General features: G+C 44.8%; 1 protein-coding gene across 1 annotated transcript in view; it reads left to right on the forward strand.

The window, feature by feature from the left end:
• Window positions 1-15352, forward strand: part of LOC138567367 (transforming protein RhoA-like) — a 231592-nt gene that overhangs the window by 155740 nt on the left and 60500 nt on the right. The window contains exon 4 of the mRNA XM_069645506.1: window positions 10281-10411. Within this exon, the coding sequence (XP_069501607.1) occupies window positions 10281-10411 (131 nt within the window). The remainder of the gene's footprint in view (window positions 1-10280; window positions 10412-15352) is intronic.

Below are 15352 nucleotides of genomic sequence, written 5' to 3' on the forward strand. Positions count from 1 at the left end.
TTTGGATCCTGAAGATGTCTTGCTGCAAACTCTTCTTCTGTGCAAGCTTTGGAGGTGATTCATGTGCTTAGCAGTCCTCTTATCAAGTTCGCCCAGGTCCAATTCTGGAATCCATCTAGGGTGTCTTCGCCGAAATCCCCGGGACCCTAGCTAACTGTAAACTCTAAAGTGAACAACTTACTTGTTTTGAAGAGACTTCCTCAGGAACTCTGATTTTTTTTTTCTTTCCTACAACTGAACCCTATCTCAACCTGCCTACAGTTTGCACCTAGACTACTGTGGTCCCTTTTCTGCCTCTTGAGAGAACTCGTGCAATAGGCTAGGGAAGGGCTGAATAAGAAAAGGATTTGATCTTGAAAAAGTATAACCATTTTTTAAATGTTACTTGCTTGTAATAAAGTTGGTTTAGTAACTGCCTCTGAACCAGTTACAAAAGCCCTTACTTTGAATGTGTTTTGTCCTTCTTAAAAATATAGTTAAGGTTATTTTACTCACCTGTGAATTGGTTCCCCCACCTCCCACAAGTAATGCTGTTGGCTTCACCTAACTATTTCTTTCAGAAGATAAGTGTATACGTTTACCAACTGGGTCTTGCTTTCCCTGACCTGCTGTATAGCCTGTCTAGAATAAGTTTGTCTTGCGTTTTACTTACCTTGAATAGCTGTGCGCAATTCTTAATAAGTCTATTGTGGCTTTTACTAACCTGGGTCTGCCTTTTGCCATCCTAAAATAAGTTTGTTATTGCTTACCTTACTCTGCGTTCCACTGAGCTAAAAAGCAACTGTAATAGTTTATTACAACATTAGGTCTTACTTACCTGGTATAACTGCATTTTATCCTAAATGTAGTTATAGGTTAATACTGTTTCATGATTTTGTGTTCCACTTTTCAGAAACTTATCCTGGTAACTGGGTTGGTTTACTATGTGATTTCTTAACTGAGTGTCACTGCACAACGACCGTATCTACTACCCTTGAATTACTGACTATAAAGTATATGCAACCTGATTTTACTCCCCAGAATAGCTGATTGCGTTCTGAATGTGTTACAGGTTTACCTAACCTTGAACTGCTGACTGCTATTCTTAATAAGGTAAAACTTTGGGTTGCATCCCTTAAGTATAGAGCTGGTTTTTATAATTGTGTTCATGTATAATGTGATTGTACTTAATTAGCCAAGATCAATCTTGGCCTACTTGTATTTAAATAAACCATTTATATTGACAATACATAGTGTTTGTGTTTCTTTGGGCCAAATGTATGCTACAATTTATTTGTACCAAGCTGCAGCCCTGTCTCCCTTCTAAGCTGAGCCTGGCTTCTCTGTCTACGCTACCAAATACAAAGGTGGTGCATCCTTTATTAAGAGTGGAGTTTTGTACAGTCTCAATTGTATGTTTTTATTAAGCCCTTAGTTGGACTTAAAAAAACTGTCCTAACACCTGACGACAGGGACACACACGCACCACCTGCTTCAAAGTACACAACCCCTAAACTTCCTCCAGCAGACCCGTCGAAAGTTTCCACGCCCGTTGAAATTCTCGGCTGGGCTTTTGGATCCTCACGATCCGGCACCCTCTGCGCACTGGCCTAGGCATGGCGATAAATCTTATTTAGTGTTCGCCTCACTAAACTTGCAGCATATGACGCAGTAGCACCGAAAGACGCGACTTAGCGGGTCGACTTGTCAAACACTCTCAAAGCTATGGGAGAAGCTCTCTACACCTAGTTTGTATGTTTCGGACCCCAAAAAGGCCTCTAATTTGCCCAAGCACTATTCTTCGGCCTCCTCTCTCTAGCCTAGTACGATAGTGGCTTGTTTTCTTCCTCCCCTCCCTTTCTGCACACCTCTCCCTCACCTTTTTGTTCTTCTCCGGCTCTACCAGAAATTTTGTCAGGCCTAGTACAGTAGTCGCCTGTCTGTTTCCATTTGCTTCCCACTCTCCGCCTCCCTTCCTTATCTACGTTTTAGCTCTTGCGTTATCTGAAATGTCGTTAGGCCGAGTACGATGGTGAATTTCACATCCTTACTGTTCATGGCCTGTAAGAATGTCATTGTATTTTCCCTTGTTTCCCTCCCTTGCCTTGAAGCGCTTTGAAACACATTGTGCATAGGCGCTATATAATATATAAATTATCATATCATATAACCATCATAAGGCCCTGCATCAGGACCCAGCTCCATCTCCACTGCCCTTTCCTCCTCCTGATCCCTCAGGCTCCTCTGGATGGACCAAGGACAAGTTTGAAGCTTGTATGAACAGGATGGCAGAGTTCATTGATTTCTCAGGCCAGTTTGAGGACATTTTAAAAAGACATGGGGAGGTTGCTCCCTGTTCCTCGTAAGTCACAGAGGCTCCACTCGCCTGGTGCTGAATTCTCATCCCTGGAGGAATCCCATCAGGACCTCCAAGTAGATTTCTTTTTGGATGACCCTAGCCAGGACGTTTTCTCCAGCATGGAGTCTGGCATGGATGCACATGCGCCTGAATATTCCTAGTCAGGCTGGGAATCCTCGGTAAAAGAAAAAACTGTTTCGCTTTCGTTTCTAAACTGTCTTTCTCCTATAAACCAATCACTGAGCTCTGGGTCACACTGCCCGCAGCCAATGACTGCCGTCTCTCTAAGCCCCTCTGGCAGCCATCTTCAGATTTTTACGTACCTTCATGTGTTGGGAGTCCTCGTTTTGTGCTCTTAGAGCTTTCTGCGTTTTTCATGGTTCTTTGGCTAGGACAACCCTATTATTGTTCAATCGGGCGTGTGTGCTCCATCATTTCTTCGTCTGATTAACAGGGATCCATTTTTCAGCATCTTTCATCGCCCCTCAAGGGCAGAATCTTTGAGTATTTCTTCTTGGAGGTTTCCAGGCCATCAGGCCTACAACGCACTGGATCATGTCGGAGGAGAAGGATGGGTCTTCCCTCTTCAAGCTCTGCACCAGCTGCAGTTCGCAGAATGTTTTCATGGACAACAAGCATTCCCAGCGCCTTTGTCTTCACCCAACGCACAAGGAAGAAGATTGCGTGGCTTCAGCACACTATGAAGGATCAGCACGTCAGACGGGCGGCGTGGCTCAAAGCCAGTGTGGTCCACAGGGGCAAGCTTCATCCAGATCAGCCAGCCACAGCGGGCTTATAAGTCCTTTTCAGGGCGCTCCATCCAGCCCAAGACAAGGTCAAGCACGCAAGTCTGCTTCCGTCAGGGATGCCGCGCAAGCGGGTCCCGCGACAGCCAAGGCGCTTTTGTCGTCTCCATCGGCCTCAATCTGCAGCCATCGCCCCAGTTCTTCATCAAAGAAAAAGTCGGCCACCTCAGGGAAGCTGCCGGAGAAGGCCAAGCAGGACAAGGTGTCCGGCCTGCCCGAAAAGACCCTGGTGATCAAGGTCAATTCGTCCTAATCTATCGAGCTAACAATCTAAAACCATCCAATTGCCAAGGTGACCCCTGCCCAGCACCTACTATCAAGGAAGCGTCTCATGAGCTAGCCCCGTTCATTACAGCTTTCATAAATGCTTCTTTCAAGACGGGTATTGTCCCCGACAACCTAAAGGATGCATGGGTTATCCCACTCCTCAAAAAACCCTCCCTCGACCCCAATATCCCAACTAACTTCAGACCCATCACTACTGTCCCATTCCTGCTCAAGATCCTGGACCGTGCAGCCTACCTGCAGATTCAGGATTACCTTGAATTAAATAATCTCCTGGGCTTAAGACAATCAGGGTTCCGTCCTAAACATGGTACGGAGTCAGCCTTGATCAACCTGAAAACTCAGATGGAGTCACTAAAGGACAATGGGAAGCTAGCTCTTCTCCTCCTCCTTGATCTTTCCGCGGCGTTTGATCTGGTCAACCACCTAATACTCTGCCAGCATCTTAAATGTGAAGCCCACTTTTCCGACTCTGCCAATGCCTGGATCCATTCATTCCTGAGCAATAGATCCATGAGGGTCTTCTCGCCTCTGGCATCAGCGGATCCTTCCCCTATTCACTGTGGCATTCCTCAAGGCTCTTGTGTATCCCCTACGTTGTATAACGTATTCACTAAGCCCCTCTCCGATGTGCTTGACTATCTTGGTGTCTCCTACACTAACTACGCGGACGACACCCAGATACTCATCCCTATCACAGGAGACTATACAGCTGACACCAAAGCCCTTAACGATGTTTACTCGATCATCCTGGCTTGGATGGCACAGCACGAACTTTGCCTTAACGATGATAAGACTGAGCTCTTACTTTTAGGTTCAAATCATCGGCTCAACAAATTAGACCAAACTTGCAAGTCCTTCATCATTGACGGCAATGACATTAAAGTCTCCAAAGATATTAAGACGCTAGGGGTCTATCTTGATTCCTCGCTCTCCCTGAACAGACAAATAGATGCAGTTAGGTCAGCATCGGCCTATACTTGCAAACATATCACTGCCTGTAGACCCTTCCTAAATTCCACCAACTGTGTCACACTCGCCAGAACTCTTGTCATGGCCAAAATCGACTACTGTAGTGCTCTTTACCTAGGGACCAGTCAGTCTAACCTTAATAAATTGCAAACTGTACAAAAGAATGCTGTAGGGCAGCCTTAAACATCCCGAGACGCTCTCATATTTCCTCTGTCAGATCGGACTTACGTTGGCTCTCGGTAAAACATAGAATTGCCCTGAAAACCCTAGCTCTGACTCACAAATGTCTGAGCAACAACGCTCCACCTTACTTGTCCGCCCGCTTCACACGCCACACTTCCACTCGACCCACTAGAGCAGCCCAAACTCACAGCCTCATCGTGCCTAGATGCAAACTCCAAAAAGCCGGTGGGGTGAGTTTCCCTGTCCTTGCCTCCAAACTCTGGGACACCCTGCCCACACCCATCAGAACTGAACCATCATTCCACTCCTTCAAGAACAATGCTAAAACTTGGCTGCTCTCCCAAGACTCATGAGACCTTGATACAGTCCAGACTCCTTTGGAGCTCAGGACTGTATACACTTTTTCTCTTTGCTCTTCTCCTGTATTATACGCTGTCAATGGTACCCTCCTGTACATGTATATATCCTGTATATTTTCGTAACTCACTGTAACTACTGTTTTCTTTGTAACATGTTTAAGAGTATGCACCCGGTTGCCCCTGGGCCTGGTTTCTTTGCGCTTTATAAATAAAATAAAATCAAATAACACCAAAGAATATTTTAAGAACAGTGTACTTGTGAATGTTCTGGAGCCCCCTGCCATTAGAGACACTGGGGCAAGCATTACAATGGTTGATGAAAGCTTTTTCAAACCTGAGGATGTAGCTTAGGCACCCAAAGGTCCCACTAAATTGGCAGGAGGCTCAATTCAAATGGTTCCAATACTGCCAGCTCTCATCCAGTCAGCCCTACAGATGAGGGGTTTATTGGGCACTTTTACTCCCTAAAAATTGGCAAAGACTCCAAAAAAAAATGGGGGGGGGGGGAGTAAAAATACTCCCAACCAAAAATAAGACATGTGGAATCTTGCACCCCTGCTTTCACTCTTACAGCTCCATGGATATGTTTGGACCAGTAGCGCATGTAGTTTACCACAGGAAGACACTATTATTTCAACTCCTGATTGGAAGAAGTAAACATGTATCTTTTAATGTGCATGAATAGATAACAGAAATAAATATTACAAAAACATTTCCGTTTTTCAGTTAAAACACATTTTTACTGGCTTATAAAATACTCTCATTGGGAACTGGACTTAACGTTTTTACTCCTTAAAAAATAATTGTACTCCCAACTTTACAAAATAGGGAGTAAAATGCTCCAATTTCCAAATCTTATCTGGATCACTGCATCCAGTGCAATATTATTACTGTTAGAATACCTATCATTGTACAAAATGAGGTGCCTGGGAGAGTCCTGTTGGGGAATGATTTGAAAATTCTTGGATTTGTGTCTAGTACACCCAGGCCTCCCAGTAAAAGGACGCAGGAACAAACAAGTTTGGTCAGACAGGCAACCTTAGACTCACAGTGGGAGCTTGAGGAGACTCCTCTTGCCCCCAGTCCACAGGAAGGCCACCCTTCTATTTCCAAGCCAAAGAAAGAGACCGAGTGAAACCCAAGATCTCTGGGAGAAAGAAAATTATTGCACCTAAACGTGTTCACAGGACAAGGAAATACCTGAGGGCAATCCCAGGTCACCCCAGTGACCCCCAGCTGAGGCTGAGTGGGAGGATCAACCAGACTCTGAAGAGTCGGCTACTGGTGAAACGGAGCTGGAAGAAAACCTTCCCAATGTTGGAAATCTGGATCTTAAAGACCTTCCTGAGCGGCAAACTTTACTTGCAGAAGGTGGGCCCTCTAGGGCAGACTTCAGCAGAGGTCAAAGAGTGTACCTCTCTAGAAGGTCTTCACCAATATACCGCTTCCCACTTGGAAGGGCAAGAGCCAGGGAAGCATAGGCTTTACTGGGAGGATGGCCTCGTCTACAGTGAACCTACTGAGTCTAGCTCAGGAGACTTGTAGTGCCCCAGGCGGTGAGACCACAGTTTTTACAGTTAGCCCATGAGATCCCTCTGGCTGGCCACTTGAGGACCAACGAGAGGCTATCTCAGTATTTCTACTGGCCCAAGATGGGGGCTGATGAAAGATTCTGTAAGATCTGACACACTTGTCAGACTTCTGGCAAGAATGGAGCCATGAATGTGGCACCTTTTAGTGCTCCTCCCAGTGGTGTGAGTCCCTTTTTGAGAGGGTGTGGATTGACATTGCTGATCCCCTAAATCCTCCAACTTCTTCAGGCAACCGATTTATATTGGTTGTGGTAGACTATGCTACCAGGTATCCTGAAGCCATACCTATGAGAACCTTTACTGCTCAGGCAGTGGCTAAGGCCCTCCTTGGTATCTTTACCAGGTTAGGCTTTTCTAAGGAGGTCATCTCTGACAGGGGGTCAAATTCTATGTCCCACTACATGCAGACCATGTGGAAAAACTGCGGAGTGACCTATAAGTTCTCAACAGCCTACCATCTCCGAACCAATGGGTTGGTGGAGAGGTTTAACAGAACTATGAAGCGCATGATGGGTGCTTTAGAGGAACCCCTTAGAAGAAAGTTGGACTTTTTACTGCCATGCCTTCTCCTTGCTTATAGAGCAGTCCCTCAAGCAGGGGTTAGGTTCGGCCCCTTTGACTGCTCTCTGGCCATCCGGTTAGAGGTCCTTTGGCCCTGATTGAGATGCTGGAAATGATTATTTTACTAGAAAACCTTGAGTTTAAGTGTTATTTGGATACTTGTATGTGTGGATGTTGATGCTACAGCTCTACAGCTCACATTTACCCCTCTTGAGATAAGTCTGGCTGCTCAGTTACTCTACCAACGTAGTGCAGACCTGTACCAATAGGTGGGTTACCTAATACCAAGAGGACAAGACTGATATAGTCTCCCACAGGGTTACTGCATACAATCATGCCTAACTGTTACAAAAGTTCTTACTTACCTTGAATGTGCTCTGCCGTCCTGAAAAGTATATGTAAGGTTATTTTACTCACCTGCGAGTTGGTTGTGCCTCTTCCCAAAACTAGTGCTGTTGGCTTCACTTAACTATTTCTTTCAGAATATTAGTGTACAAGTTCCACAACTTGGTCTTGCTTCCCCTGACCTGCTGGCCTGTCTAGAATACGTCTGCCTAGATTTTCCTTATGGAATAGCTGTGTGCAAATCATCATACGTGTGCTGTGTGTTTTACTTACCATGGGCTGCCTTGTGCCATCCTAAGAGTTATTGCTTACCGTAGTCTTTGTTTCACTGATCTGAAAAGCAACTGTAATAATATTACATCCTTAGGTTTTACCTGCCTGGAATAGCTGTGTACCATTCTTAAGTGTCCTTTAGGTGTAGCTGACCTTGGTCTGCATGGCGGAATCGTACATTTGTGTAGAAGGTTTTTGCTTACCTCAGTTTGTGTTCCACTGATGTGAAAAGCAACTGTAATGGTATATTACACCAAAAGTTCTTACTCACCTGATATAACTGGGCTATCCTGAATGTAGTTTAAGGTTTATACTGTGCCATGAATTTGTGTTCCACTATTCAGAAAGGTATCCTGGTAACAGGGTTGGTTTACAAAGTGATTCCTTAACCGAGCATCACTGCATGACTGACAGGGTCTACTGCCCGTGACTTACTGTAAAATAATCTAAAAGTAACTACTTGTTTTACTCCCCATCAATAGGTGTTCCTTCTCTAGAAGTACTGTTTGTTTTCTGAATGGGTCTATGCTTTGGTCTGTGTACGTTAAAGCATTATGTTGTATTTTTATATTTATTTACGTTTGCTTGTTATGCGCTTATACAGTAGGAGTATACGGTTTCAAAGCACCCACAGGGCAGGGAGGGTGGGAAATGCATTACAAAACAATATCAAGAGTAGAGGGGGAAGATGGACGAACCTACTATGCCTTGTCTGTATTCAGAATGTGCAAGTTCCAGAAAGGAGAGGCAAGAGGGGGTAAGTGCTGGGGGGTCCGAGCTAGTGCTTAAGCCATGGACGAAGTGCTAGGAATGTTGAGTGCTACACGGCCTGGGCCGCGGGTGGTGTAAGTGCGAGACTCCAGGGCGGAGGGTGCGCCGATGCAAAATGTATGGATAGACAGTAGCTGGGAAGATTGGTGTGGGAGTTCAAGGCCCCGAAGATGCATAAGGGCCAAGGACATCAATTCAGCAACTGAGGGATTAGCAGAGGAGAGAAAGAGGAGAAGAGGAAAGCCTTCCGGAATATGAGAAGATCCTGCTCAAGGCACCAGGGTTGGGGGAAGGTGAGCGACCACCTGCCCTTTTAGCAAAACGCTTCACACACAGAGTTGGTGCCAGAGGGGTGGAGTGGTCTAGTGGGAGAGTTTTTAGTGAGATAGAGTTGAAGATAGTGAGGTCCCCGGGCCCAGACAGTCTTGTGGATGATGCTTAGGGATTCGAATTTAATCTGTGCAGCACCTGGGAGCCAGTGAAGACTTTTTAGTGCAGGAGAGATGCAGTCCCTGGGCTTAAGACCAAGGATTAATCTCGCTGCTCTATTCTCGATAAGCTGAAGGGGTCGCAGAGTGGATGAAGGGAGATTCAGGAGGAGGCTATTACAGTAGTCCAGTCTAGAGATAACTACGGCTTGAGTCACATTGAGCCTCTGAGGAAAACTGAGAAAAGGTAGAATTCCTTTGAGAAGGAAGAGCTGATATTTGGACTTCTTGACAATGTCCTGGGTGTGAGGGAGGAAGGGGAAAGAGGAGTGGATGGCTCCAAGGTTTCTGGCTTCAGTTTAAGGAGCATGGGGAGAGCCCAAGGAGCAAGGCCAGAGTGAGGGGTGAAAAAGGGAGCAGCGGTCCCAATGGGAAGAATTTCAGTGTTTGTATTTATGACTATATGTTATAGTACTTACTTACCCAAGACGTAACTTGGCCTAATTGTATTTAGAATAAACCTTTATTTTTTATAATACTTCTGGTTGTGTTTCTATTGAACCCCTTGTATACTACAGGGTCTTTGTACCTTCCTACATCCCTCTCTCCCTCCTAAGCGAAGCCTGGCTGCTCTGTCTACGCTACCATATACTCTGGTGGCACAGCCTTATACCAAGTGGAGTGTTGTACTGTCTCAGTTGTATGGTTTTACTAAGCCCTTAGTTGCACTTCAGAAAGTGCCCCAAAACTGAGCACAGACATGTTACAGGTAAGCAAGCCTAATGCATGCCCATTTTACATTTTAGCTGTTCATTTTTTCTTTTTAAAAAGCTTCTACAATTGCTTTAGCAGTAAACCTTTTAGTATATTTTGCTGAGCTGGATCTTTGAGATCAGGCCACAAATGAAATACTATTGTGCAAAACATAAATTCAAGGCAAGTAAATAGTGAGTCCAGGGATTCCTGCAGGTTGTGTGGAAAGGTATAGCTTTTAAATATCAGTATGTGCATGTGTAACTATTTCTGCAAAAGGAAAGGGTTATTTACCAGTAGCTGTTGGTTAGCACTAAAGCCGTAAAATAGCACATACATATATATATATATGAGGTATTGTGTTTCTGGTTGACTTGATATGCAGTCGATAATGCAACTTTTTTTATTATTTTAACTCCACTGTAAAGGATACCAAGCTTAAAAAATATTTTTACATGCAACGTTTGTTTCATGTCCCTGTTGATGGTCCATGGCTTTGTATTTTGTGAACTGAACTTTTCTGCTGTTCCCTGTACACACCCGTGACATTTTTGGGTGGTCCTCTTTTCTGAAGTAAAGGGGGCCTGACAAATCACTGTTTTGACTTCCTACAGAGAACATCCCTGAAAAGTGGACTCCTGAAGTGAAGCACTTTTGCCCCAACGTGCCTATAATCCTTGTGGGGAACAAGAAGGACCTTCGAAATGATGAACACACACGCAGGGAGCTGGCAAAAATGAAACAGGTGCGGTTTTTAAGACTGTGGCAGATGCGTGCTGTCGGGTTGGGGGAGGTTGACACTCTAACCACATTTTGAATGTTGTAGTCTTAGGTGTGAGAGAAGAGGTCCTCAGCTATGGGTCAAAGGCAGGCAGTGCTCCTGTGAATACCTTTGTCCCTGCTGTTTTTACGGTTTTTCCCCAAAGAAGCTGCGAGGATCCCCAAGGGTTTCAGTTAAACCATATGAACGGTTGGTTTATTCCTAGAGCACTTCTTAAATTAATAGCTTCTTCGCGCTTGGGAATGTTTTAAGTTGAAAGAGATCGATCTTGACAGACGCCCAGTTGAGAGAGTCAAGTCTTCAGAAAGATTATTCCCGAAGTGGAATGATTGCAGCAAATATTAAGTCCCTGAGCGTTATGTGTCCCTTTTGTGATTAACGGGGGAGAGAGGGGTCGGAGAGAGTCTTGGCCTGTGTGCAATGTAGGCCATTGCTATGATTGCTTTTGTAATTAGGAATTTGTATGCAAATCACAGAATCTTAAAAGATGAGATACTGGTCTGCACTAAATGTATGTTTTGAGTTTAGCGCTGACTGGTTGGCGTTCGACACAATGAGCTTGCCCACTTTTGGTTTAATGGCAGGGAGACCCGCTACCCATCAGAGGACAATGGTAGTAGCCATCCATGAATCTGTGCTCCTGCAACCCCCCACCCTTCCTGCATGGTGTGATGACCCTCTCCAAGGGCGAACTCTGCCTACAAGAGCACAGAGCCGTGGGACTATCTGTCAGTGGTGGGACTGAGTCTTGAGGATTATTTACCTGGCCAGATTATTAATGCTAATTAAGGGAAGGTGTTTTGCTGTGAGAGAAAAGTGCCTGTTAGCTAGATTTTTGTCTGACTCTCCTGAGTGAGTGGGAACCCCTTTTCCTTATTTTCTGTGACAGAGAACCCTTTTTGGTTTCTCTTGATGGAGTCTGCTTTCCTCCATCTTTTTATGACATCTCTATTTTCCTATTTCAGCACACAGCTGCTTCAAATTCCCATGCAGGTTAAAACTAGATTATATGCAATGGACTGAGCTAACAATTGCGAGAAGTGCGCTAAATATCACGACTGCGATCCAGAAGCTTACTGATTCAATAAATACAGTATACCAGAGGCATACTTGGCTTAATCCCCGTCTATAACGCATAGAAATGACTTTCTGCGATTAAGGCTTAATCTTTGGCCGACAAAACAGGTTCTAATGCGTAGGAAGATCATTAACGAAGCCTCGAACATTTGTCGCTTCTGTTTGGATGACATCAAAAGAGAAGATCTACAGCACCTACTGACGGAGTGCAAAGCTCTGTTACCGCAGCGTCAACGTCATTATAAAGCAATTGTCGATCAATATGAAGTTAAAACTTCCACCACGTTATGGCAGATGATCTATTCTGGCTTCTCTGTCAAAGTGAGAATTCGAACCTTAGCGCTTTTGTATGAACTTAATTTGCGAGAGAATACTGTGGTATTGCGTATAGAGGCTTAAAACTAGCCTCAAGGTTCGATTGTCCTACACACTAACTTAATGTTGCTCTTTATTACGTAAATGGTCCAGTTTTATTTTATTTTAGTTCTGTATTTGCACAGGAGTGCATTTTATGCTGTGATCTTTTTCTTTTATGATCCCTTTTGTTTTGAAATGATGACAAGTTTCACGTGTTCTAAATGTTGTAAAGTTGATATTTTTCAGCTATAACAATAAAAAATCAGCACACAGCACCTTCTCTGCAGTGTTGCTGGAAGCTCCTTGAGCTTCCCTCTTTGATTTTCCTTTATTTTCCTGTGCAAACTTAAGGTTACCAGGATAGGGTGATATGCTTTATCCTACTTATGCTGTTCTTTTGTGAGATCAGCACACACCACCTTATGTGGAGTACTGAGGGGACACATTGTATCCCTTTTCTTAGCGCTCCTGTACCCTTCTAGTTACAGTGACAAGTCTTAGTGGCTTGTGTCAGTGGATGATTTTCTACCGATTGTGGAAACTTACATAGAAAGCTGTATTCCCAGCTGTGGTAAGTAACACATGGAGCACCCTTGTTCCAAAATGGTGTCACTCTTCAGTCCCCAAATCACAACGACTTCCATTCCTTTGTCTTCACCAGGCTCCCATTGGGAAGCCTGCCCAAAGGCGCCAGTGTGTCTGGGAGGACCGGAAACTGGGCAGTCCCCGAAGCTACTCAGGTCTTTGTCCTCCATTGTGTCTGCCTGGATCCATTTCTGACTGGGTGCCTGGCTGTCCCCTTGGAACCACCCAAAGTTTGAATGTAGCATGCATGCTGATTGGCTCAGTTCCTGCATGAAAGGTGCGGGTGTTGATGCTGAAGCCTTTGTCGACCACTGTAAGATTAATTCCAAGGAAGAAGAAAGGTTGCTTGCAGCAACTGCCAAAGCCGACTGAGTGACTGCTACTACTCCAGCCCTTTCTTTTGTGCGACAGGGAAGATCCAAACCAGACAACTTCCTCCCTTGGACTGGTGGGCCTAATCAAGACCAGCTACGGTTTGAGCCATCCCACGACGAGCTGAGACATTCCAGGCCTTTATTATCCAAATACCCTGGAACCTCTGGCACTGCGGCGGTGCATTGCCTCGTCAAACACGGGTCTGGCTGCAAACTTGTGGGCATCTGTCTGAGCCTGCAGAGACTCCATCCTGATTGTAGAAGTCCCCTCAGCTGAGTCGTGGACCGAAAGAAAGTCTGCTGGGTAACAACCCTCGGTGCTAGAAAGCCTGTGTGGAGCCTCAACAACGAAGTGCCACGAAGATAGTCTGTCTCACTCCTGGGTACTTTCCTGGGCAATTGTTGCTGTTGGCTCCTCCTGAGCTTCTTGAGTCATGTTGGGGTGGGTGGCCCCACCATGTTCTTGCGTGCCGAAGGACACCCGCCCTAGAGGCAGAAATCCTCAGGTTGCCTACCAATTAATCCAGTTTTGTTACTTGCTGCGAATAGCATCATCTGTGAATTGGACAGCGTCTGGTGCCCCAGTACCCCCATCTGACTTTTGAGAGACTTTCCCCAGATAGGGTTGGACTTCTAAAGTTTAGGCCTACGCAATTTATCTAAACTTATCAGTATGCTATTTAGTAAAGGTTGGTGGATGAATTATTTGCTAACCTGAAGCTACTCTTGATATCTGTTTCTCATTTAAAGGTCTACTATTGAACTGGGTATTGCTACAGAAAATGTCCTGCTGTGTGTATATATATGTGTGAAACCTTCTTTACCTGTATTGCATTTTAAGTTTAACATTGCCTAGTCTATATAATAATCATATTTTTATATAACTACAGTGTACAAGTGTTTCCTTGACTATAAGTGTATTCAAAGGTCTTTGTACTCAACTACAGTCCACCTCCCTCCTAGACTAAGCCTGGTTACTCGACCATAGCTACGAAACCCTTCGGGTAGTTGGGCCAAACCCAAGAGCTGGAGCCCCTCTACATCTAGGAGTTGAGTATTCTGAAGTTCTACCACCGGTGGACTTAAGTAAAACTCCCCAACAGTGCCTCCTCCGCCTTTGAGTAGTGTAGGATCTGAAACACATATTTCTTGAAATAACTGCCATCAGGCACACACACCACAACTAGGACAGTAATAGGTGCGATTGGTGTTCTTTATTTTTTTTAGCACAACCTATATAGTATGAGCAATTCATAAATCCAAATGCTGGTAACCTAATGTTCAGATTGGACATGGATCCAATTCATGGGTGTTTAGGTTCATGGGGAATGGGAGGCCATTCTGACCTCTACTGCTCCCCATGCCAGAACTTGAGGTGTAGCAATAATTCTCCAGCATGGGGGTCTGGCATGGATACACATGCTCATGAAAAACAGTTGGTTTTGTTTCTAAACTGTCTTTCTCCTATAAACCAATCACTAAGCTCTGGGTCATACTGCCCCCAGCCAAGGTACTGCCCTCTACCTATGCCCCTCCTCTGGCAGCCATCTTCAGATTCTTACCGCACGTTCAAGTGTTGGAAATCCTCGTGCTTCGCTCTTCAAGCTTTTTGCTGCGTTTTTCGCTTTATGAGTGTTAAACTCTATTTTAGGGTCAATCGAGCCCTTGTGCTCTGTTTGGCAAGATTGTATGCAGTACCCTTTGGGTGCACTACAACAACCCTGACCTCCTGGCAATAGGAACCCAACCTTTGGTGTAAGTCTGTACTGCACTGGTTGGTAGCGTGTTGAGAAGCCAGGCTCATCTCAAGAGGGGTCAATGTGAGCTGTAGGGGAGTTACACAGAGATTCACAGTGACAAGTATTCAAATAAACACTTACACACAAGGTTTCCTGATTAAACAATTAGTAATTTAACAGTCAGTTTGAGTAAGCCTTCTTCAGAAGGGGCAATATAATAGTAACACACACATACACTCCAAAATACATTCTTAGTTTCACTAAATCAGTAAGTACCTATTTGGGATGGCATACAGACACTTCCTACACCATCAGGTGACTTAAATAGCTAGGACACTGTGGGCATTACTATATGACTGTCACTTCTCCACCCAGGCTATCAGATGGATAGAATCCTTTCTGAGCGAGAGAACTATGCGAGTTTTTTCCCCTTCGGCAGCAGCAGACCCCACAACAATCACATGTGGAGTCCCCCAGGGCTCTTGTGTCTCCCCAACCCTATACAATATATTTACCAAACCTCTTTTCGATGATTCGGACCATCTAGGTATCACCTACACTAACTATGCAGATGATACACAGATTCTCCTCCCGCTTTCTGGGGATCATGCTATGGACAGGGAGTTGGTGAATAGAGTGTATCTCATCATTCAGGCATAATGGTCTATGCCTGAATGAGAAGACAGAGCTGATCATTCTGGGCATACAGGCCAATACCAACAAATTAATAAGAGCAGGGTAAACCTTTCCTCTCCAATGATAGTTGTATGATC

This window comes from Ambystoma mexicanum, chromosome 2p, assembly GCF_040938575.1.
Source record: "Ambystoma mexicanum isolate Mex_15411 chromosome 2p, UKY_AmexF1_1, whole genome shotgun sequence".
Lineage (NCBI taxonomy): Eukaryota > Metazoa > Chordata > Amphibia > Caudata > Ambystomatidae > Ambystoma > Ambystoma mexicanum.